The 25,626-nt window shown below is 34.5% G+C and overlaps 1 protein-coding gene across 6 annotated transcripts in view; it reads left to right on the top strand.

The window, feature by feature from the left end:
• The window catches only part of RC3H1 (ring finger and CCCH-type domains 1), a 75,623-nt gene extending 49,997 nt beyond the window's left edge, over window positions 1-25,626 (top strand). For 4 of the 6 annotated variants that reach the window (XM_061381699.1, XM_061381700.1, XM_061381697.1 and 1 more), the window contains 11 exons: window positions 2,579-2,860; window positions 3,197-3,411; window positions 4,952-5,322; window positions 5,877-6,044; window positions 10,229-10,381; window positions 12,402-12,615; window positions 13,076-13,166; window positions 13,292-13,424; window positions 15,266-15,439; window positions 16,729-16,844; window positions 18,081-25,626. In XM_061381699.1, coding sequence (XP_061237683.1) covers window positions 2,579-2,860; window positions 3,197-3,411; window positions 4,952-5,322; window positions 5,877-6,044; window positions 10,229-10,381; window positions 12,402-12,615; window positions 13,076-13,166; window positions 13,292-13,424; window positions 15,266-15,439; window positions 16,729-16,844; window positions 18,081-18,231 — 2,068 coding nt within the window. In that variant the 3' untranslated portion in view covers window positions 18,232-25,626. The remainder of the gene's footprint in view (window positions 1-2,578; window positions 2,861-3,196; window positions 3,412-4,951; window positions 5,323-5,876; window positions 6,045-10,228; window positions 10,382-12,401; window positions 12,616-13,075; window positions 13,167-13,291; window positions 13,425-15,265; window positions 15,440-16,728; window positions 16,845-18,080) is intronic. The other 2 variants (XM_061381702.1, XM_061381703.1) reach the window with 2 other exon arrangements.

The raw sequence follows: 25,626 nt of genomic DNA, 5'->3' as shown, positions 1-25,626 counted from the left end.
TTACTTGGTATTAGTTTATTATATACAGTCCTGTTTCAGACAAGACTCAGGGAAATTTTTCTGCTAGTAAAAAGTGTTACTTAACATTCTAGAAGTTGTAGTTAATGTACGTAAGCAAGAGAATAAAATATCCAAAATCATTAAATGGGAAAATTCAAGAGAAATGCTAGAATCAAAAGAACCAAGAATTTAGTAAGTAGCAAATCAAAAAAATGAATTGCTTTCATATAAACTAAAAAGGGAAACATAACCAGTTAAAAATTAAGGTGACATTAACATCCCTTTTGCATTAACAACAAAAAATGTTAAACACCAAATAATCTAATAAATACCCAGGATCTATATTGAATTGAATTAGTAAACTACCTAGGAACATAAGAGTTGACTAAATGAAGCATACTGTGTTCTTTGATGAGACTTGGCATTGTTTTTTTAAATAAAATAAAGAGGTTTTATTTTCTCTTTTAACAGTAAATTCAGTGAAATCTCAGAATCTTAACAGGATGATTTTTAGGCCCTAACAAATTCGTTCATTTGGAAGAAGAAAGTTGCCAATAACCAGGAAATTCTGAGGGAAAAAGTCTTCAGTGGGGACTAGACTAATAACTATTAATATTAACCTGTTTTATGAAGCTAAAGTATAAAAACTGTGATATTAGCATAGGAATAGATAGACCAATGAAATACAGTAGAAAATCTAGAAAGAATTCCAGATACATATAGGAACTCAGCAATGTGAAAAAAAGTGACATTTCACATCAATATCAAAAAAATATGATGATGAAACAACTCTATTTGAAAAATAATTAGGGCTGGATTCTTAACCTTTACACCAAAATGAATTATAAATTTCTCAGAGATTTAAATATTTAGGAGAAAATTATAGAGTACTTAGAGATTTTTGTTGTTGTTACATTATCTTATGTAGGAAAGGATTTTTTTAAATATAATTTTATTTATTCATTTTTGATTGCACTGGGTCTTCATTGCTGCACGGGCTTTTCTCTAGTTGTGGTGAGTGGAGACTACTCTAGTTGCAGTGCACAGGCTTCTCATTTATGTGGCTTCTCTTGTTTGCGGAGCATGGGCTCCAGAGCACTCAGGCTTCAGTAGTTGCAGCTCCGAGGCTCTAGAGCACAGGCTCAGTAGCTGTGGCACCCAGGTTTTGTTTCCCCGTGGCATGTGGGATCTTCCTGGACTAGGGATCAAACCTGTGTCTCCTGCATTGGCAGGTGGATTCTTTACCACTACACTGGCAGGGAAGCCCAGGAAAGGATTTTTGAAGAATGACACCTGCATGCATAAAGAAGATTAATAAATTTGATTAAATGAAAGTTAAAAATTAAGATAATGGCTCAAATACCACAAAAGTAAGAAGGAAAAGTGGTGGTGAAATGACATGATACCTGTAACACAAAATGATCTCCTACAAATCTATAAGAAAGTGAAGAACCAGTAGATACATGGATCAGACATGTAAACAATTCACCAAAGAAACACAAATGGCCAGCAAACATGTGAAACTATGTTCTGCTGCTGCTGCTGCTAAGTCACTTCAGTCGTGTCCAACTCTGTGCGACCCCACAGACGGCAGCCCACCAGGCTCCCCGTCCCTGGGGTTCTCCAGGCAAGAACACTGGAGTGGGGTGCCATTGCCTTCTCCAGTGCATGAAACTGAAAAGTGAAAGTGAAGTCGCTCAGTCGTGTCCAACTCTTAGCGACCCCATGGACTGCAGCCCATGAGGCTCCTCCGTCCATGGGATTTTCCAGGCAAGAGTACTGGAGTGGGGTGCCATTGCCTTCTCCGATGTTCAGTTTCACTAATTGTTAAAGAAATGCAAATTAAAATAAAACCTGATTTTTTTTTTTAACTGTCAGAGGCTGAGACTAGCCAATGTTTAATAAGATATTGAAAAAAAGCCTTTTTTAAAAAAAAAAATCAGTAGGAGTTATAATAGCTTTGGACATTATAAGAATTTCTAATATGCATACATTAGACTTAGTAATTCTGCTTTTGGTTATTTACACAGGTGTGAAGTATATGTATATAATTTTCTGTTACCACATTGTTTTAATAGCAAAAATTAGGGGCAACCTAAAGTATACTGACATAAAGGAATAGTTAAGATTTTGAAGTAGAGGAAAAAATTTACTAAGCAGTCATCAGTTCAGTTCAGTTCAGTTGCTCAGTCGTGTCTGACTCTTTGCCATATATAACCCTATTTCTGTAAATAATAATCTTATAAATGTAAGAATATTAAACTAGTGCATAGAGTGGAAAAATCTGTATTATATATCAAACTCTTAACAGTAGTTACTGTTGATGGGTGATCCCTCCCCAACCCCTACTCCAAAGTTTGTCTATGTGTGTCTATATATATACAGACATATATATATATATATATATACACACACACACACAAGTTTCCAAGATGATAGCTAGAGCCATTGTTTCAAGAGAATTTCTAGAAAGTAATATGCTCAGAATCTTTTCCTTTTGTATCTTAAATACATTTTATTTCTTAATTTTTGCTTCCACAATTTTGGTTTTTGTTGTGCACCTTTGCTTTTTCTATAGATTTCGTAAAATGAACAAACGCCTGGTTCCTAGAAGACCCCTGAGTGCCTCTTTGGGTCAACTTAATGAGGTGGGCCTGCCTTCAACAGCTATCCTTCCGGAAGAAGGGGCAGTGGATCTGCCTAGCAGAAAAACCCCTGCTCTGCCGAATGGGATTGTATCAGCAGGGAATGCAGTAACACAACTGATTCCACGAGGGACAGACCCCAGCTACGAATCCAGTCTGAAACCAGGAAAGATCGATCACTTGAGCAGTAGTGCCCCTGGGTCCCCTCCTGACTTGTACGTTGTTTTTACTAACTTTTATTTAACGTTTCTTTATTGACATAAAGTAGAAGGAAGAAAGAATAATCAGTGTTTTGTTTGGGGGAGGGGAAAACCCTTAACTGGAGGGCTCTATTCTGTTGTTTTTTATTTCTATTTCATGTGCCAGTGATTTTTTGAGAAACAGTATAGGTGACATAAGATCAAAGTTTGCAAAATTTCTGGAAAACAATGGTTATTGGAAGAAACCTGTTTCCCAAATTTTGGCAATTTTTTTAAACATGTAACAGTTTGTATACATTTAGAAACGTTTTTAAGACCTTAAACTTGACATGCAGACTCTTGCTCCCCTAGGCTAGAATCAGTCCCTAAGAGTATTTCTACCTTGCCTGTTAATCCGCATCCTGTACCTCCAAGAGGACCAACAGAGCTGCCCCCTATGCCTGTCACTAAACCTCTTCAGATGGTGGCGCGAGGTTCTCAGCTCTATCCAGCACAGCAGGCTGATGTTTATTACCAGGATCCTCGAGGAGCCGCTCCGCCGTTCGAATCAGCACCTTATCAGCAGGGTAATGATCTTTCATTTATGTCACTCACTTTTCTTAGGAGTTGGAAGAATGATTTCAAGTAAGACCATATTTTCAGTAATCTCCTCAAAAAAATGCTTTTTTTTAATACTTGGGAAAAAACTGAAGTTATATGATCAGCTAAATAATATGAAATAAATGAAGTAGCAAAGCTAGGAAAACCAGTTTACCCTAACTGCTAGAAGCAGTTGTATATTAAAAGTGTTTACATATGTATGGAAATAAGTCCTTCAAGTAGACAATGGAAATTTGCTGAGGCACAATATATATTTTCCTGACAAAAGTTTTCTTCAAGCATGAGAAAAGAATATAATATTATGGTGAATATAAATTAAACACACATGGTACATTTTTTCCTTTCAGTTGTCATGTAATATTTTTTTCTAGGTCCTGTAATATACATGAGAAAATGCAAGTACGTACTTCTAGAGAGTTTATAGTATAGAATCAATATTATACAGAATAGAAAACTATATGCATGTTTGAAATGAGGTGTTCACTTGTGGTGGTGAATATTACTGTGGTAGAAATTAACTGCAAGACTCAAGGAAGATCATTGAGAACTTGAGGACTCAAAAGACTCAGGAAGAATGCCCTAAATAGAGGTTTTGGGAATATAAAGGAAAATTTACAAATGGATTGTAAAGATGAGAGTCTAGAGTCAAGGAGGAGTAAGACTATTGTTAATCCAGGTGTGACTTGAGGTCTGGACTAATGTGGTGAGAAAATAGGAAGCAGGTATTTGAGAAAACAGACATAGCCAATTTTAATGGTAATACTAGGTATGGAGAATGAGTTTTCACATAATGTAATTCATGTTAAAAAAAAATAAACAATGAAGAAAATACATATAGGAAGCTTCTGTCCTGATTGCCAACAGAGGAGCTCATCAGTTGAGGCAAATGTCTTGAAATTGGGAAGCTACTGCCACAACTATTGGGTCGGGAACTCTAGGAGACTTTCCTGGCAGTCCAATGGTTGAGATTCCATGTTTCCACTGCAGAGGACACAGGTTCAGTCCCTGATTGGGGAACTAAGAGCCTACGTGCCTTTCAGCATGGCCAAAAAAATAACTCTAGAGTTATGCAGTTAGCCACTCTATCTGTACCAGCAGAATGGATCTTTTGAGGGCCATATCTCTTTCCAGTTAACTCAGTCTCACATTCTAAACTTATGCAAATGAAAGATTTGTGGAACCTAAGCTTCAGGAAAATATAGTTCTTTTGCTTTCCAGTGTTTGCAGTATATTAGGCACACCAGAAAGATGATCAGAGAATCGAGAGAGCCAGTTTACTGTTGTAGACTGTGAATAGGTTGGTGTTTTCAATAATTTGGAAGGAGAATTTTTGCTTGATATTTTTCATAAATCTAGCCTGACTACATACCTAAGCAGAGGGGAAAACATCTAAAAAATGAGTGGATTTTTGATTCTTTGCTGTTGAAATATTTTAAAAGGAAAAGTCTTACATAGAAAAATAGATTGGCTGATTCTTGCTTTCGGTTGCTCTTTTGTACTGTATAGGTATGTACTATGCTCCACCTCCACAATGTGTGTCTCGTTTTGTCCGACCTCCACCATCTGCTCCTGAACCTGGTGCTCCCTACTTGGATCATTATCCACCATACCTCCAAGATCGTGTAGTAAACTCACAGTATGGCACACAGCCACAACAGTACCCTCCTATGTACCCACCACACTATGATGGCCGTCGAGTATACCCAGCTCAGTCTTATGCAAGAGAGGAGATTTTCCGAGAAAGTCCTATACCCATTGAGATTCCACCTGCAGCAGTGCCACCCTATGTACCAGAACCCAGAGAAAGATACCAACAAATGGAAGGTTACTATCCAGTGGCTGCACACCCAACTCAGATCAGACCTTCATACAACAGAGTATGCTGAGTTCTTTTTATTATTATTAATGTAGATTTAATTAGACTATTGCTTACAGCGATTTTCTGTTTAACCTTTTACCATGGTAATAAACCTTTGATCAGTTAATTCTTTTAAAAGAAAGCAACTTTTGTCACCTTTTCATAATCTTCATAGATTTAGGTTTTATTTATTTTTTGACTATTAAAAGGGAAATAAATTACTGCCCCACTCCCACTAACCCATCTTAGTTTCTGAAAATGTTAGATGGTTTTATTAATGTTTCTAGATTCATTTAGAAAGTATGGTCTCTGACAAAGAAAAAGAAACTTATATTTAGGTCTTTGGGAAGTCCTGAGAACTTTTAGGGGTTTTGTTTTGTTTTATTAAGTCTTGCTATTTCCAGATGTTAAGATGAATATCAGTTCAGTTCAGTCGCTCAGTTGTGTCCGACTCTTTGCGGTCCCATGAATCACAGCAGATGAGTATACAGGCTAGTTATTCAAAATATGTGCTAAGTGAATCATTGTGTCCTGAAATTCTTTTTCAATTTATACTCATCTTTTCACTTCCAGGAGCCTCCGTACAGTCGGCTTCCGCCTCCTCCCCAGCCCCATCCTAGTCTAGATGAGTTACATCGAAGACGAAAGGAAATAATGGCACAGCTAGAAGAAAGGAAGGTTATCTCTCCACCTCCTTTTGCACCTTCACCAACATTGCCTTCTGCCTTCCATCAGGAGGAAGTAAGCCTGTGACTTTTTAGTCTCATTTATCAAATTTTCCTTTATCAGCGGTTTAAGTAATCTTCACCCTTCCCAAGATCATGAAGATATTTTTATGTTTTCTTCTGAAAGGTTTATTATTATTATTTTGATCTGTAATCCATCTAGAATTGATTTTTGTATATAATATCATAATCTGGTCATAGTCGAGTGACTGTATATGTTTCAGTTTCATTAATCTATTTCTCTGTCCTTCTACCAACATCACACTGTCTTCATGTGGTGATGTGTGTTTTCCAGTTTTGGTCTTCAGGTTTATCTTTGCTGTTCTTTGTCCTTGGAAATTCCAAACATACTTTAGAATCAGCATGTGGATGTCCACAGAAATATCTGCTGCAGTTGTTATTAGAATTACATCGAATCTCTGGATCTGCACAACCCACTATGCTAACCACTAGCCACATATGGATAATGATACCTAAATTAAGCCTAATCTGAGTTCCCTGGTGCTATAAGCATAAAACATATATTGGATTTGAAGATTTAGTACCCCCTCAAAAATACTTCAGTCAGTCAGTCAGTTCAGTCGCTCAGTTGTGTCTGACTGCGACCCTGTGAATTGCAGCACGCCAGGCCTCCCTGTCCATCACCAACTCCCGGAGTTCAGTCAGACTCACATCCATCGAGTCAGTGATGCCATCCAGCCATCTCATCCTCTGTTGTCCCCTTCTCCTCAGTAATACATTTATATTAATTTATATAGTCTATATAATAATTATGATTATATGTAATATATATTAATTACATGTTAAAATTATACTACTTTGGATTATTAAGTTAGATAAAAGGTATTGTTAAAATTATTTAACAATTTAACCTCTTCTCCAGGGGATCTTCCCCTCCCAGGGATTGAACCTGGGTCTCCTTTGTTGCAGGCAAATTCTTTACTGTCTGAGCTACCAGAAAAGTCCCCTTTTCACTTTGGATTATTAAATGTATTGTTAAAATGAATTTTATATTTTTATTTTTTAATGTGCCTATTAAAAAATTTTACATATGTGGGTCAGTTATATTTTTCACTGGACAGTGTTGCTTTAGATCCATTTGAGGAGAAGTAACATCTTTCTAGTAGTGAGTCTCTACGAATATGGTATACTCTCCATTTTCTTGAATATTCTTTAATTTCTCTCAATAATGTCCTACCTTGTATGGTTTTCAGTGTCTTTCACATCTTTCATTAAACTTATTCCTAGAAAACTAATGTTTTTGAAGATGTTTTAAATGGAATCCTTTTTGAAGTTTCATATTCTCTTTGTTCTTATTACAGAAAAATTAAGTAGATTTTTATGAATTTGATCCTTGTGTTCAGCAGCTTTGGTAGATTTCCCTATTAATTCTTGTATTTGTTAGTGGATTCTTTTGGATTTTTGTGTTCTCTATGAATGGTGACCATTTTGCTTTCTCCTTTTCTATTCTTAAGTATTTTCTTTTTCTTATTAGTTATGTAAGCTAGATCTCCAGTGTAATATTAGAAAGAGAGATGATGATAGATTTTCTTATTTCTGGTCTTTGAGCAAATGAAACTTCTAACAGTTTAACGTTATGATGTTTGCTGTCAGCTTTTTCATAGGTAATCTTTATCAGATTAATAAAGTTTCCTTGTATTTCTAGTTTTAGACTATTTTTATAACTGAGACATGTCAAAGTTTTGTTGAACTCAATAGCGAGGAAAGCAGTAGGATGATAAGGTTAACTCAAATACAAGAGACAGGTTAATATAGGTAGTAAAAGGCAGAAAAACACTGAAATAGAGTTACTAGAATAAACTGTTGAATAGTTGAATAAACTAGAGAGTAATAAACAATAATTTCAAGGTTATCAGTATTTCAACAAGACAATGCTAAAAGTTATTATGAGTATTATCTTACTATCTTTTTAATGTCTACAGGTTTTATTCCACTTCTAATGTCTTACTAGGAATTTATCATCAATTTTATCTCTTCAGAAAGCTATCTTTTTGCTTTGTTGATCTTATGTATTTATTTTGGCTTGTTGTTATACATACTGCCTCAGTTCAGTGTGTATAGCCATTTTAAGTCAAATAGATTTTTTTCATATGGGTGCAGTTTATATTATGTAAGGAAAATGTCTTACATGCTTTACGTGTAGAATTATAATTCTAAACAGTATTTCTAAGCAATGAAAGTTGAAAAGTAAAGTATACCATATTGCATATAATAAACAGTAAACTTTGGGATGTATGAAAGTAAAATTACTAAAGATAGTTCACAGTATCTAGCTTTCCTGTCTAAACACTGTATGAATTTTCCACAATAATGTAGGTTAGGTTAATTAGTAAAGCTGTAACATCTTCTCTTAATATCATTTTACTTGTAAAGGATAAACATGACATGATATTTTTTCAAAACCTGACTATTAGAGACATCCCTGAGCTTTGTTATGCAATACCATTTTTTGAGAAATACGGAAAGCAATATGACACCATGAAAAGTGAGCCAGTTTTAGAATGAAATACACTTATCTGTCACGTTCAGCTTTGTGGCTCAGATCTTTCGTAAGTTACTTAGCTTTCCTTAACCTTGAGGCTCAGGTTTCTCTATTTGTAAATCAAGCATAACAAAACCTACCTCATAGTGGTGTGGTGAAAATTAAATATGACACAAGGCATCTGGCACATAGTGGGCATTCAGTAAATAATAACTTTGTATTTTTTTTTATTTCTAAAAAGTAATAATGTGTGACTGTTAAGGAACTTTAGAATTTGTCTCATTAATAACATAAAGCTATATAATTAAACTTCAGTTCTGATTATTACAACCCCACATATAGTTATACTAAACTGATACATTATGAAAATAATGTAACATAGAAATTTCTCCAAAATCTTATTTTCTGTATCATTGTCAGTTTATTATATTTCAACTTTTTAATATGTATTTCAACTTTTCTGTACATGAACTAACCTATCATTATATTTTTTAATAGGATTATTTAGTAATTACATCTTCAGGTTTTGTGTTTTGCATATTTTTGGTTTTTGTTTTTACTTAACCAATTATCTTGCATGTCTTGCTGTTGGAGGCAGAAAATGGTCTTGTTAGTAGACCATGTCTTTTAAAAAACTAGTTGTTTTATACAAAAGTTGTGTGTGGAGAAGACATGTAAAAAAGAGATGGGATTTTTAAAATAGAAGTAGGACAGAAAAAAATGGGAAGAAGTTATACACAATGGAAATAGGAGTTGTGCTTGAAAATGAGTGGTATTTATGAACAGCAGATCCTTCTGCCATTGCAGAAGACCAGAATGATGACTCAGAAAATAGAATTTTTTATTTTATTTTTTTTTCAGTATAGGGGAAGCATAGAGCCATTTAAATGTACCAGTATCCCCCTGGAGTGTTAGTATGCCAGTATATACATCTGTGATAAAGTGAGGGCAATTTAATAGTGTCCTAGCACTCCTTATACTGGTATAACCTTGGTCAGATCACCCATGTTGTCTCACCTGGACTTGAAGAACATATGAGATAGTGTAAGCACTTAGAAGGCTGTAAAAGGTTACACAAATGTGAATGTAAGTAAAAATACATCAGACTTAGAATACCTATTTGGTTATTATATAACTTCAGAGCTCATCTTAAGAAAATTTGGAATCTTCACTTCATTGAATCATTCAACGTAAGGACCAGATTTTATTCAAGATACAAGTTGTTGCTATTAAAGAGATTCAGGGAAAAAGTCATTATGTCATCATGTACTTAAATAGAATATTTATGATTACATTTTAAAGAGTGTTTAGTGCTCTTGTTTACCTGAAATATTATTGAAAGAAACATTAAAAAGAGTCTAGCAAAACCAGGGCCTAGTACTTATTTGCTTAAATGTTAACTTAATCTGTTGAGAAAGGGGATGAGCAAATTGCTTCAAAAATCCTAATTTGATTCTTTGAAAGATTTTGAGATACTTCTTTTTGACTTTGTGTTAACAAAATGTAATGGCTCAACATCAGTTTTTGTTTGTTTTACATTTTTCATAGTGAACAAAAATCTTCTATTGTGACACAAATCAAATAACCATTATTTTGTTGCTTTAGCATGCTGTTCTAAAGAAATTCCTGCTTTCTCGGTGTTGTTACTCATAGACCTATTTCCTATTTTGTTTCCTTTTTCTTTTTTCTATCTCTAGTTTTTGGATGAAGACTTGAAGGTAGCTGGGAAATACAAAGGAAATGATTATAGCCAGTATTCACCCTGGTCATGTGACACTATTGGCTCCTACATTGGAACCAAAGATGCAAAACCTAAAGATGTTGTGGCAGCAGGGAGTGTGGAAATGATGGTATGTGTAACAACTGAGCCATAGTTCTATACTGTGTGATTGAATTATATTTAAAACCTTTTTGATTTCTTTTATAATTCTTAACTCTTAAGTTTAAACAATAAAGTTGAATCTAGTGAACAACACTAGTTTTTGTGTCACAATTATAGTTACTTAGCTTCAAATAAGCTGTGGTATACCGAAATGTATTACACTAAAATCATTTTATTTTTTAACAAAAGTAGTGTAACACCAGTGTATCTAATACTCAAGCTTAAAATATATGACTATTTTATCTTAATTGCTTCTTTATCCTTTAAAGAAATAAAACTTTACCTAAGTAATTAAATCCGACTTTCTATACCTTCCTAATCTCATTTTCTGCTCCTCTCCTTCCCTGGAGTTAAGGTAAATCCTATCCTGAATTGAGAGTTTATCATTTCATGGATACTTTTATTGACTTATAAACAATTTTGTTTTGAATGTTTATAGACCTTATACATATTATAAATTTCAGCCTATGTTTTCTTTCAGCATTGTTTTTTGAGATGTATACAAATTTATATCTAAATCCAAATTCATTCATTTTCACTTCTTTTATCAGATACCATTTATGATAACTGATAATCATACAATAAATAAATATAATTGTTTATTCATTTTCGTGTTGATATTTTTAGGCTGTTTTTGATCTTTTATTATTATCTACAGTGCTACAGTAAACATTCTTGCCTATGTTTCCTTGTTTACATGGATGAAATTTATGTTTAGGAGTAGTGTTAATGAGTTAAAGGTATGCCTTGACTTTTTTTTTTTTTTTTACTATTATTCTTAAGCCATTTGCCCTTATTAATTCTAAGAAAGGTTCCCTGGGTTGTAAGATATAGATTTTCAAAGAGGAAGACTTGTCCAGCAGGTTGAGAGAAGACCAGTTCTTGGTAATAGAAAAGCAAGACTTAGATGCCAGTATAGCTGTAAATGAGTGAAGTAGCATCTATAGCATGAATATGATTAGATGCCAGGCAATAAAAAAAGAAAGAGAAAGAAAGGAATATAGAGGAGAAAAAAGCAGAAAGGAACCTTTTGCTTTTCTGTAGTGGGTTTAGGGCAACATTGTTTTTAGGCCATAAAAAACAGCCTCTCTAAGAACAGGAATGAGATAAGGAGGCAGAGTAGATAGAAACCCTTGTTTCAGAAAGAGTAATTAAAATAAGTTTTATAAATTACTGAAGAATAAAAATGTTGTCCAACCTAACCTACATGTTATTGAACATTTCCCAAATGGATAAAAATCTCCCCCAGTGTTTTTCAAACATGAGTCTGGATGTGAATTCTGATCCTTAGAATTTAACCTAAGGATCTGTTAAAGGTCAAGTTCTGATTCAGTAAGACTGGGATGAGACCTGAAATTCTGCATTTCTAGTGAGTTCTGTAGTGATGCTGTTGCTTCTGGACTTTGGGCTATACTTTGGGCTTCCCTCGTGGCTCAGCTGGTAAAGAATCGCCTACAATGTGGGCGACCTGGGTTCAATGCCTGGGTTGAGAAGATCCCCTGGAGAAGGGAATGGCTACCTACTCCAGTATTCTGGCCTGGAGAATTCCATGGACTATGAAGTCCATGGGGTCACAAAGAGTCAGACACGATTAAGTGACTTTCACTTCACTTTAAGTAGCAAGGGTCGGACAGTTCAGTTTCCATTTATCTTTCTGACTGTAATCCCTTTTAAAAGCCTATGTTGGCACATATTTTTAAAGAATGTTTATATATATCTATTTGAATGTGTACATATATATATTTGTATATGTGTGTGTGTGTGTGTGTGTGTGTATGTATACTGGATAATGATGTAAAAAATATTTCTGATGATGTAGAAAAAAATACCATTATAGGGAGTGATCAGAGATTCAAAAGGTAGTGTTTTATATGACAACTAAAAGCAACCAATGATTTTAGTTTTTACCAGTAAATTATTACAGAGCTAAAGGAAATTATGTTAGAGATCTAAGTGAGGGGTGGATTTCTCATTGCATTTTTTCTCAGAATGTGGAGAGTAAAGGAATGAGAGACCAGCGATTGGACCTTCAGAGAAGAGCAGCAGAAACCAGTGATGATGATCTCATCCCATTTGGAGACCGACCAACAGTATCTCGGTTTGGTGCCATTTCTCGAACTTCCAAAACGATCTATCAGGGTGCTGGCCCAATGCAGGCTATGGCACCTCAGGGAGCTCCCACAAAATCTATTAACATTTCAGGTAATCAGATGTAATCAGATTTTAGAGGGTTCATATTCACAACTGTCAACACTGCCTTCTCCCTATTTACCATCAGTGCTCTTCATAATTTTCAGGGGCAGTAGTCTGCAAAGTTTTCTGTGGAATTAGCCCTGTAGAAAAGTAATTATAACCTGGGGAATTATAGGGGTACAAACTAAAATATCTGTATATGAGGGATAACCTATGTGTTTTTTAATAGTTTTATTGTTTTTGTTAAAATAACACATCTTATTTTTAAAAAATTCATACCAGAGGAAAAATTACAAAGACTGATATTTTAGTGGGGAAAAAGCAAACATCAATACCCTATTACCATTTTGGTAGCCATCTTTGAAGATAACTGTACAGAATATAGTTTTGACTTTTAGATTGTGACTACCTGAAAAGGAGAATCAAATCCACGAATTGCATCATTTCACTGTAAATTACTCTCTTACAGATTATGGTCCATATGGAACTCATGGTGGCTGGGGAGGTTCTCCATATTCACCTCATCAAAACATACCTTCTCAGGGACACTTCAGTGAGAGGTATTATGTCATTCTTATTACTTTTATAAACCTTTAGAATTACTCAACTTGCTTTGTTTTTCTGATCAGTAGTATTTTTTTTAATAAAATGTAAAATTTATTCCACATTTTCCTTCCCACCAAAGGGAGAGAATATCTATGTCAGAAGTGGCTAGTCATGGAAAACCCCTTCCGTCTGCTGAGAGGGAACAGCTACGACTAGAATTACAGCAGCTAAACCATCAAATTAGCCAACAGACCCAGCTACGTGGACTAGAGGTACAAGCTTAGAAATATTCCAGTTTTTAAAGCTTCTCAAAGAGATTTTAAAAGGAGGAACTTTTGAGGTTCAATGAACCTCAAACTTTAAAGTCTTTTTCTTAAGAGTTAGTATAGGTGTCCATTTTTCAAAGAATTTTAATACTTTGAAGTTTTCAGACTTTAGGAAATTTAGAATTTCTATTTGAGAATAGAAAACATATTTTATATGTTTTATATGTTATTATATATTATATATAAACTCCTTTTATATTTTTATACTGTATAATATTTTAGATAATCTAAATTTCCTAGATTATCTAAAATATTAAATAAAATAAAATATATAAAAGGAGCTTATATTCCCTGATAACACATTTAAGTTGAGGGTATACTATATAGTTTTTTAATCAACAGATGCTTTTAACTTAAATTTTGTTTTTTAATTTCTCACATTTTCTTTAATTTTAAAAAATTTCTCTCACTTCTTTTATTCCTCAGTATCTTTAGTAGAAGCTCACAACTTTGACCTAAAAAAAAAAAAATCCTCTACATAATAACAATACCTTTCATTAATATAGTTTTTTCACTTTATAAATTATTATTACATATCTTATTTGACTCATATGGGTTCCTGACACGTAGATTGGGCAGGTGGTATTTTCCTCCCTTTTTGGTTGAAGGATATGAATTTCACAGAGATTGAACATGAACCCAAGTCTTCATACTCTAAGTTCACTGTTTTTTCCACCATGCTGTCTAGTACTTAAGAGAAACAGAATGTCAGAAGACAAAAAATTCTTGAAGTTCTTTAAGTGCCACATCAGGAAGACTAGGTTTTGTTTATATTATCCTTTGGATTGGAACATAGACTTTGAATATGAAAAGCTAAAGACATTCTAGTGATAAATGCATTGCTCTCTTCTGAAGAAAAAGATACTCTTAGAACGTTAGTCTTTATCTTTCTACCAGGATCTTTAATAATATGTAAGGCATTGCTTTGGAAATAAATTTCTAACTGATTCTGTCTTAGACTTTCTTATTAGCAAGACCAATAGGTAGGATGTTTTGTGTGTTTATTTTTGAGCTTATTTTTGAGCATGTGTCTGGCTTATACTCTTGTGTAAGTGATAAAGTTTAGAAATATAAACCTGTATAGTATTCATGTTTGTCTCCTTTTTCCATTGCTTTATTTACCTTGGTCCAAAACTTCTTGCTAATTCCTATTGTAAGAAAAAAGAATGCTATGTTTATTATGTTCATCTTCAGGTAACTAGTTATTAAAGATTTGGACCTTTAACTTCATAAAATATAATTCTTTACCTTACTGTTTCATGGCTTTTTATCTTAGTTGAAATTTCCTAGACTGATTTTCTGTTCCAGAAAATTTCAGCATTGTTTAACTCACTGTGGTTAAAAGTCCTTGTCATAATTGAAGTTTCATTGAAAGAAATTATAGAATTTATTTCAGAGAAAATTCAGTTAAAAAAGAAAAAGCACATTTATAGTTTTTTCCCCCACATTTATAGTTGACTTCTCTCTTTCAGTTAAAAAAGAAAAAAAAAAAGCATGTTTATAGTTTTTTTCCCCCACATTTATAGTTGACTTCTGTCTTAAATAAGAAAAGAAGAGCGACTTAAACCAAAGATTAAATTACTATTCACCAAGTTTAAATCCCCCATCTTCTTCCTTTTTTATTCAAATGGTATTCAAAGAAACAGTGCCTTATAGTTGCATCGTTTTTATTGCAAATATATATGAGTAATAAGCTACTTAAGGCTGTGGTCTGGAATCGGGCCTGGTCATTCTATGCTTGGTGTGAAATGTGTTGAGCTGTGTATGTGCTTGGCTTTATGCACTAGGCTGTTAGTAACAGACTGGTGTTGCAGAGGGAGGCGAACACCTTGGCAGGCCAGTCACAGCCCCCACCACCACCACCTCCAAAATGGCCTGGAATGATTTCAAGTGAGCAGTTGAGCTTGGAACTGCACCAGGTGGAAAGGGAAATTGGGAAGAGAACCCGGGAACTGAGTATGGTAAGTGTTACTGTGGAAAGAGAGAGGGAAGGTGAAAGGAAACCCTGTGTGTAGTTGTGTCACTGAACGTGTAGCTCTAGAGTTCTAGAATCATCTAGAGCTATAAAATCATCACCCCAAGGCTAAAATGAGTGATTAATACTTAGAAAGAGTGTCGTGAAAATGGACTGCCTTCTTATTTTATCACTTTTCTCCTCATTTATCTATTGGTTTGAGTGTGGTTTTTGTCTTAGATTTCTGTATTTATAATAAAGTTTCAAGGAAAACAGGGTGATTATCTGAAAGTTACTATATTTCTGTTAAACATGTTGGTTAAGGAAGCAGAGGGGATGGCATTTTTTGCAATGCTATGTTATCCAAGGGCTTCCTTGAAGCTCAATTGGTAAAGAATCTGCCTGCAATGCCGGAGACTCTGGTTAGATTCCTGGGTTGGGTCAGGAAGATCTGCTGGAGAAGGGGTAGGTTCCCATCCAGTATTCTTGGGCTTCCCTTGTGGCTCAGCTGGTAAAGAATCCACCTGCAATGCAAGAGACCTGGGTTTGATCCCTGGGTTGGGAAGATCCCCTGGAGAAGGGAAAGGCTACCCACTCCAGTATATTCTGGCCTGGAGAATTCCACGGACTGTGTAGGCCATGGGATCGCAAAGAGTCGGACATGACTGAGTGACTTTCACATCACATGTTATACAAAGGTATATTACCAAGTAACATTTCTAGGTTTCACAGCCCTTGAGTTATTGATGACCTTTTTTTTGTCATGAATGAAATGCTATCAGCATATTCTTTCCTGTGGAATTGAATCCACAGATATGCTTAGGATTTATGTTATGGTACATGAACACTCATTTCAGTAAATTTTGAATCTTAGGTGATTGAAACATTCCTTCAGATTGCATGGTAATTGATATTTCTTTTTGATGTTGTTGCATAGTTTTCACATTCTTTTAAAGGAAATACATGGGGCTTATTTGTTTTCCTGTTTTCAATAAATGTATTATAGATACTTACTATACTTTGACTTGATTTTTCTGAATCATCAGTTTTCCTATGAGATTTTCCAATGTTAACATGAGACATTGCCCCCTTATTGCCCATCTTGGATGATGAGCAAGTGGACCATACTCCACTATATTTTTGTGTTGTTGTTCTTTTAATCTGCCTGTTTCTTTCATCATTTTACATAACTAAATATGATTTCTGTTCATCACTTTGTATTACTTGTAGCTGGTTTCTCCTCCATCAGCACTATTAAATAGAAGATAATCAAATTTATTTCCTTTTCTTTCAAAGGAGAACCAGTGTTCTCTGGACGTGAAAAGCAAATTGAATACAAGTAAGCAAGCAGAAAATGGACAACCAGAACCACAAAATAAGGTTCCAGCTGAGGACCTTACGTTAACATTCAGGTAAAGAAAGGGACACTTCCATATAGTCTCATACAGTCATGATAGAAGCACTCTCATAAATATAATTTGATTTTTACAATATCATTATTTTGTATACTTTGAGAAAATAATATTTTTGCATAAATTTGGGGATTAATAAAGGGGCTTCCTTAGTGGCTCAGTGGTAAAGAACCTGCCTGTCAGTGCAGGAGAAACAGGTTCAATCCCTGGGTTAGAAGATCCCCTGGAGAAGGAAATGACACACCACTCCAGTATTCTTGCCTGGAAAATGCTATGGATAGAAGGAACCTGAAGTGCTACAGTCCATGTGGTCACAAAGAGTTGGACACGACCTAGCAACTAAACAACAAAAAGGAGTTAATAAAACTTATTTTAGAATAGAGTCAAGGTTGAATTATCAGTTAATATCTAGGAAATGAAATTTTCTGCTTCCATCTCCTTCGCCTTGTTTTATAATTTATTTAAAACCATTGTTAACATTTTGATGTATATATACCCTTAAGTGTGCGAGCATTTAGCCTCTTTCACCCACATACCCCCTGTTCTATCCCACCTGGTTTTTAATTTGGTCTGTCCATATCACCCATTAGTCTTCTACAGGCACAGAAGAATACATATCGACTATTATGAACAACCCTGCAAAAAATATATTGTAGTTAATTCTTTGTACATCTTGCACCTTAGGATATTTTACAACTAGGGCACTTTGAGGCTTTTAATGCATAGTCCTGAGTTGCCTTCCTGATGATATACAACAACAATTTCTAATGCTCTGTTGCTTCCAGGCTTAAGTTTTTGTCTGTTTAAATCCATGTGTTATCTTGTCCTATTAAACCTGCTAAAGCAGGGGTCAGCATTTTTCCTAAAGGCCAAATAGTGAATATTTAAAATTATTAGTCTTACTATCCATGTCAGAACTCTCAGTTCTGCTGTTGTAATGTGAAAGCAGTCATAGACAATATGTAAACAGATGGGCAGGCTGTATTCCAATAAAACTTTATTTATAGAAACAGCTAAACAAAACAGAAACCAGTCACCTAGCTTGTCTTGGTTTGCCAACCCATATGCTAAAATAAAGCATGGATATAGAGCTATAAATTAAAGTTTGAAAGCCATTCACGTATTTTCCAAAGTGCTATATAGAAAGGCCCTGTTGATTTTATTCTACTAATAATCAGTTTTCTCTCTCTCCTCTTTTAAAATTCCAACTCGTTTTTTTTTTTTAAATGTTAACAGTGACGTGCCTAATGGATCAGCATTGACACAAGAGAATATCAGCCTCCTGTCCAACAAGACCAGCTCTCTGAACCTGTCAGAGGACCCTGAGGGAGGAGGGGACAATAATGACTCCCAGAGATCAGGAGTTACATCCAGTTCTACTCCATAAAATATGAGGAGTCCTACCTTTATCTTCTGCTCCTAACCAATCTGTGGGGCATAGGGGTAGGAGAACAGATAACTTCTTAACCTTTCTCTGAGGGTAGTCAGAGAAATCCAGGAAAAGCACCGGAGGCAATGTGCACAAACACCACTACTAAAAACAAACCCTGCACATAGTTCATATTAATGCATTTTTTAATTTAAAGAAAAAGAAAATTAGCAGTATCTGCAAGCAATTCAGATTAAATTTGTTTTTGTTCTGTGAATGAACTTTATTTTAATAACTTTGGACGCCTTGGATCCAGGGCTTTAAAAAAAAAAAGAAGATATTATATATACACTCTGTTTGATTAATTGTATGATCTTAATGAAGTAGGTTTTTCTTGTATTTTGGTATTATTACATACCCAGTGTATAATTCCATATCCCCAATCCTTTCCAGCTCTCACAACCCCATAAATTACCACAGACTAAAAGCCCCGGCCATTCTGAGAATTCTGTGGTGCTTGAGAATTAGTAATAGACTAGTTATTAGAAAATGTGCAGCAAAGCAACTTTTCCAAGAGCCATTATTTGGAAGCCATAATTTGCTTTCTTTCTGGGTCACAAGCTTCATGTGTAGGGAGGTTTTTCATATGGCATTAAAACTTTCTGTTGTTGCTCAGGAGGGCTTTATTTCTGTTTTTTTGTTTATATCAGCTTTTCAGAGAAATAATTACCAATTAATTTTTGAAGACCTCATTTTCATATCATGAACCGCTTTCATTCTCTTAATGTAATCAGAAATCCAAGTCAATTTTAGACTGCTTGATTAGATTTAAATGGCAATTATTTTAAGGATGAACTATAATTTATTAGCACTGAAAATACATATTTAGTTTATTACCTATATTGAGCTGATGACTGGAAATTCAGAGCAATCCTTTTCCAAGTTGAACTTCTGAAATAATAGAATATTCAAAAACCAGGATAATCCATCATGTTTTAAAACTGCTCAACACTTGATTGAACTTAAAATGAGCAGAGCTACATTATTTCAATGAATGTTTTGTTTTACTCTCAAAAACCAAAAGTACAAAATTCCTATATACTGGAGCCCCTGGCTTTCAAGGAGATTTGGCAAATGAGAACTGCCTGAATCTTAAGGATAGTTTACAAATTGATCGGTAGTTGCCTTTTGGAATCATTAGCGCAAGTAGGTAGTAAGTACCTAGAAGTCAATTTTTGTAGTCTTGGCTTCACTATACTGAAAAGACTCTTCATGAAAATGTTGAAGAGAATAAGGAATAATTTTTCTCATTTAGTTCTGCTGCACATATTCTGATGCCACATGTCTATACTGAACTAAGACCATATAAAATGTGTTTAGTGGGGATTATTTGACATAGTCACCCACCATATCCCTATGTTTGCCTGATTTTCTAGAAATTTCCCTTTCTGGATTATACTAAAACAGAAAGCACTGGTTATGTAATAAGTTACTGCATTGCTTTGGTTGGGTAAAAGCAAGAGTTTGTATTTTTCTTGTTTCTTATTTTCTTAACCCGTAACTCCTGCTGAGGTCATAACCACCTCAGTCTAAGCTCTGTGTCTATCGTACTATTAAATGAAACAAATGGGGGGTAAGGGAGGGGGGAGGGTAATACAGTCCTGCCATTGCCTACCAGTAGGAGAGTCCAAACAGAACACTCTTTTGAGTAGCAATTATTTAATTTGCCCAGTCAAGGCACCGTGTTTATATACTATTTCACATTGAATTTGATTATGCCCTACAGACCTGGCTGGTCAAGGATTTGATATACACATATTGGCTTGGGATTCGAGCTTTCTTTTTTATTTAAATAAAAATTTATATATATATATTATATATATACATATATACATAGCTATATCTGTATATATATTGGGTATGTTTTATGGATTTTTTCGCATGAGCGCAGCTGTTGCGATAAAATGACTGATTGGGAGGTAGAAGCACTGAATGAAGAGGCATTTTATCAGTTGATATCCATGTTTTCCTATTTTTTAAAAATACATTTGCTTTTTTGCCTTTTTTCGTTTATTTTGCTTAAAACCCTCTTACATTTACTATTTAAGTACTTATTGTTTTGGGGAGGAGAAGGAGAGAAATTTTATGTCTGACAGAGTCCTGAGATTTTTATAATTTCTCTCTCTAACCATAAAAGGCAACATTCTTGGCCTCTAACCTTCTGTAGGCAGATTTGGGCAGATCTTATTTCTTCTTTGGACATGTTAAATAATTCCTAAATTTTAGGAGCAGTTGGTTCAGTTTGGAATTCAGAATGATTCTGGTATTAAAAAGAAATTTATGGGTGTTGATTTTGTTGAAATATGGAGTGAAAGTAAAATTCCATTTTGGGTATCTGTTGAAACTCCTAATAACTCAACTTCTGTTGTTCTTGTTTATTTCCTTCAAATACACTCATTCTTTCACCATTTTGATTTTGTAAGCTAGGTAGAAAGAGAGATTAATTTATGTTTTCCTATTCTGAATAAAACCAGAAAAGCCACTGTTTGGAACTGACTTAAAATAGTCTCTCTTTTTAAGGTATTTTCATGGAGTGAGGATGCAGATCTTTTAAATTATAGCCTTAATTCTAGCTATACCTCTCTAAGACCCCACCCTTTAGAGGAAGTCTGGGTGGGTAGAACAGCAAGAGGAAGCTATACTGTCCCACTGTGCCTGTAACTCACCTATTTAAGATTAGTTATTTTGCCTTACCTCATGGAAATTCTTACAACTTTTCCAGTGCTTATAAGCAGTTTTAGGAATTCAATAAAACCTCCAAAAATTTTTTCTCTTACTTTGTTTTCCTTTTCCCTGTGATATTTTTTGTCATATGATGAGCCTATGGTGGTAAATGGCCTGTTTGGCAAAACTGTTTGACTTTTTAACTGCTTTTTTCTTAAAATCTGTGAAAGAAAGTGACTTTTCTGGCTTCTTAGATTTATTCCCAGAGACAGGTAAAACGATGAAGCCAGTCAGATAGGAAATTCCATCTTTAGGCTTTTTGCTTATTCAGATGTTAATTTCTTCTGAATTATAAGGCAATACTCAGACATCTGATGAAAATGAACACTTTTGAAGGGTTAAGGTAGGAGTAATAAGCATTTCTTTCAGTTCTGTTTGGATAACACCATAATTTTATTATAACCAGAGTATAAAAGTACTTTGACCTTTTCTTTATTCAGTGGGTCTTAGGAAAAGGGTAGAAGAACTGAGAATAAGATATCTAGACTCAATTTTCTGACCTATATGTAGTTTTTTCTCCTTGCTTGTAGATACTGTCATAAGTTCAGTAGCTGCAATGTCTTGGGTAATTTACAGAGGCTGATGTGACCAAAGATCCATTCCTTGTTACTTTTCTAATCAAAAGAAAAATTAGTTATAGGTTTCTAGTAATATTCAAATAGTAAGACACTATTTTTAATACCAGCTACAACATACTTAACTACTCAAAGTATAAAAATATATTTCATACAGCATTAATATGGCTAATTTCCTTTTCCCATTTTATTTCCCTTTCCTTCTCCTAGTCTTTCCCTTTTTTTTTTTTTCGGTCTGAAAGACCTAAAATTGGTATGATTCGCATTTGCTATCTTGAATATGTAACTCCATCAGATTTTCCGTAGGTCTTCAAAGTTGGAGCTCAAAGTTTGCTTTTGTTTTTCTTTTTTCTCTGGCCCTTCTCTATCTTGCAAATTCCCTTTGATTTACCCACTGCCCTCCCCAATCTGCAACAGTGACAGTTTGCTGCCTCAAAACAGAGCATTCAAATGAATTCGCTTAGCCAATAACTTCTGTGAAGTTGCCTTTTCTAATGGTGTTATTACTCAGTGATGCACAAATGTGGTATTTGCCCTACTGGTAGGCAAAACAAAGGTCTGGTTAGGAATGGTAACCTGCTGTTTTCTTTAAAGGAGAGCCAAAGACTTGTGCTTTACTCTGTTTTGGTTTGGGAGGAAATAGCCATTTTGATTGTGAAACCTTTTAGTATTCATGAGTTGATTATATTGTGTAGGGAGATAGGTCTAAAGTTGACTCTTAAAGTTAGCTGGCCTTATAAAATATAAAAGTAATGAAAATCCATCAGTTTTTCTAAAACCATGAATGTCATCTTTTACAGTATTGTGTGTAAGCAGTTCCTGCCCCCATATACTGAGATTGTCTTGTCATGATAGCTTGTTATATTTTTGTTTTACTTGTGCCTATAAGACAATCTACTGTCAGTATGATCAAGTCTTGGGACTGAGTAAAAGAATCCATGAACATGTGATTGGTGAAAAATAATTAACTGTAGTTCGTACCTGTTAGATTATATTCAGATTCAGAGAAAAAGAGATTCTTTTCACTAAAGATAAAGAGTACTCGGTTGCTATTGCTTATATATAAATGGTGATAGATGGAGATCTAACCATCTCTTTTCTGCTTTCTTTTTGCTCATTTTAAAGAGTTGAGTAAAGGTTTCATGTATAAACTGTGTCTGTGAAAAGCACTTGTAATGTTTTATATGTCATTAAAAGGCCCAGTTACTTTTTAGGGGAAATTAAGAACCTACAGGTGGAAATTACAGGTGGAAATTAACTGCAGTGTTTACTTAGATTTTTACCCTAAAAGTCCAATTGTGTTTTGTTGTTATTGATGATAGATGATTATTGTGTTTGCAAGGTGATATCTTCCGTGAAAAATCTGCCTATCCTTTTAGGTAAAAATTAGGGCTTCTAAACTAAAGCATATTCTATGTTCTACATTAGGGATTGAAAAAGTAAGCAGTCTACTGCTGTCATTATTTTACCTGACTGTGCATTTTGCTGGCCTATATGCACACTTTTCTGCCTTGGACAACTATGGTTTTTATATTTATTTGTGGCTTCAACTCAGCTTTATGAAAATTTCCTGCTGAAATTACTTATTGGGAATTACAGGTGGATTGCAGTTAATATATTTTTTTAAATTCTTATTTCAACTTTCCTGAGCCACTTGGAAAAAGAAAGATGTTTTTGTCAAAAGACACTATTAATTATAGTAAATGCCAGCTTACAATTTGATTCTTAAGATTTTCTTTGCTAAAGATGTTTTCACATGTTTTAGATTCTAACTGATAGTAACACTAGCAGCAAGTTTACTTTATAAAAAAACTGCCACCACCAAGAAGTAACACCTTTTAATAATAAATATGTTCCCAATGGGTGAGTTTTCAATACTGCACTGAACAAAGTGGGTAAAGATCCCTTTGAAATTCTATTGTGATAAAGGGACTAACCTCACCACTGGAATTACAGAGCTTGTGAGTTTTCAGCCAAACACTGACCTTCCCCTAAACTTTATTCCTGAGCAGAACATCCCTAGATTAATAACTTTTATTTTCAAAAGAAAATAAGGCACAATAACCCAAGAGAGAGAGAATTTAAAATAAGCCTCACTACAAAATATTGTGTCCAAAATATGTATTTAGAAAAATAAAATCCTGTGGAGTTTGTTGTCCTAATGTATGTTATATACTAGATAAGGTGATTTATTTTCTTGTATTGAGGTCTCATTGTTTCTAGTTGGGGTTTTTTGTGTGGTTTTTTCTTTTTCTTTTTGGTTTGGTTTTGTTTTAATTTAAACTCTTAAGTAGACAGAGCTCACAAGTCTTTGGCATCCATTCTAGGTTGTACACTCAAGAGTCATCTTATAACTGGAAACTGTCAGGTGGCCCCCTCCTCCAACTCCAGCTGGTGTATGAAAGGATCAGGAAAAGAATGGAAGCAAACTATTGGGTGGATAATCGGTAGCCTGTTTTTTTTTTTTTTTAAGAAATCACCATTTATTAGCGTTATCTTTCTCCACTAATTGACTGCCATTCTCACAGTAATATCTGAGCCACCCTGTAAAATGTTCCTCTGATTTCAAGGCATTTTAAGCTTTTGCTTATCATGTTTACATCCTCTGTTCATACTAAGACACTGTTCTGAGAGCTACTTTTTCCAAGTGTATTGTTGCCTAAATTTCCTTTATTTCTTCTTCATCCTTTCTCTTCTTCCTACATTCTGGGAATGAAAGGAACTTAGAAGAAAAAAGTTGATTTTCCCCCCACCCCCACCCCACCACTAATCCATAGGCTTCATTATTTTACTTTATAGTAAATCTATGACTTTTTAGAACAACAGAAATGGAAAAAATGAATTAAGATAATGAACAAAACCTTTCACCCACTTAAACATTTTCCAGTTGTGAGATTCCTCTTCTTGTGTGTGGTCTCTTCCCCGTGTTACCCCTTTTCCCCTGACTATAGTCAGTGTGGTCTTTAGGCTCATACCAGTCTCCCCGAGACATTCTGCAGTCATTATCACCTTTTTGGGTGGATTTTATTTTGTTTTTTTTTTTTTAATAACTTTTTAATATTGATGCATATTTGCTTGGGATAGAGCTTGTGTAATTTACCAATCGTATTGATTGTATGTGATTGTGCCCTGCAGAGGTATATTTAACAAGACAAAAATAATGTAGGTTAATAAAGGAGCCCATTATATTTGAGTCAGGTTATAAATGACCATGAAATCATTTACAGTTTGAATAGTGAAAATTTATGTCTCCTGTTCTTAAATTAGTGCTAGACAGAATATCATTTTTAAAAGTTTTTGTGCATTTCTGTTATTTTCCCCTTACCTTAGCTCCCTGTTCTTTCTCGCCTGCCTCACCCACCTGTTAAGAATTAAAAATATTGAGCCTTAAAGGGACAGCTCGTTTTTAAATTGCTAAAGTTTGTGAAATTTCACTTTTTCCAAGTGTTTCCAACTTTTCTTTAAAAAGTGAAGACAGATAATGAGTTGAAATTTCACAAGCTGTGAAATTAGCATCTGGCAAGCTGTGAAATCTTATTATTTGAAGACGTTATCTCCTAGAAGTTCTTTGGGAATAGGAAAGAAGAACCCTGTGTTTGAAGTAGACCATTTTTCTCTCTTTAAAAATCTGTTTATATGTTCAGTTTTTAAATGGCCTTTAAAAAAAAGTGAGGTGGGGTAAAGTAGTAATAGAAAGATGTTTAGGACAGCTAAATGCTGGGTCTGAGTAAGTATATAGTCTACTTGTTGCAGGGTTTTGAGAGGATGAGGCCATCTTGTTCAACCTGTGTGCATGCTGTTTATATCAAAGTTGCCACTTTTGTTAAAATGGTGTTATTTTCTTTATTATCTTGGAAACTGACTCAGCCTCATGTTGCTCCAAATTAGTGTTTAAGGCTCCCACAAGTTGCAGATAAAAAGATTATTTTAACCAGTAGAAGGAGGTGATCGGAGGTGATCCGCCTTTTGGTTTGTAAATATATGAAAGTGTCTACAAGGTCTTTATCTGCTTTCTGTCAGCATTTATATTAAATGATAAATTAATGAGGAGAAA

The sequence above is a fragment of the Bos javanicus genome, chromosome 16 (assembly GCF_032452875.1).
Source record: "Bos javanicus breed banteng chromosome 16, ARS-OSU_banteng_1.0, whole genome shotgun sequence".
Lineage (NCBI taxonomy): Eukaryota > Metazoa > Chordata > Mammalia > Artiodactyla > Bovidae > Bos > Bos javanicus.
Note: the sequence above shows the minus strand (reverse complement) of the source record. Positions and strands in the feature narration are given on the sequence as shown.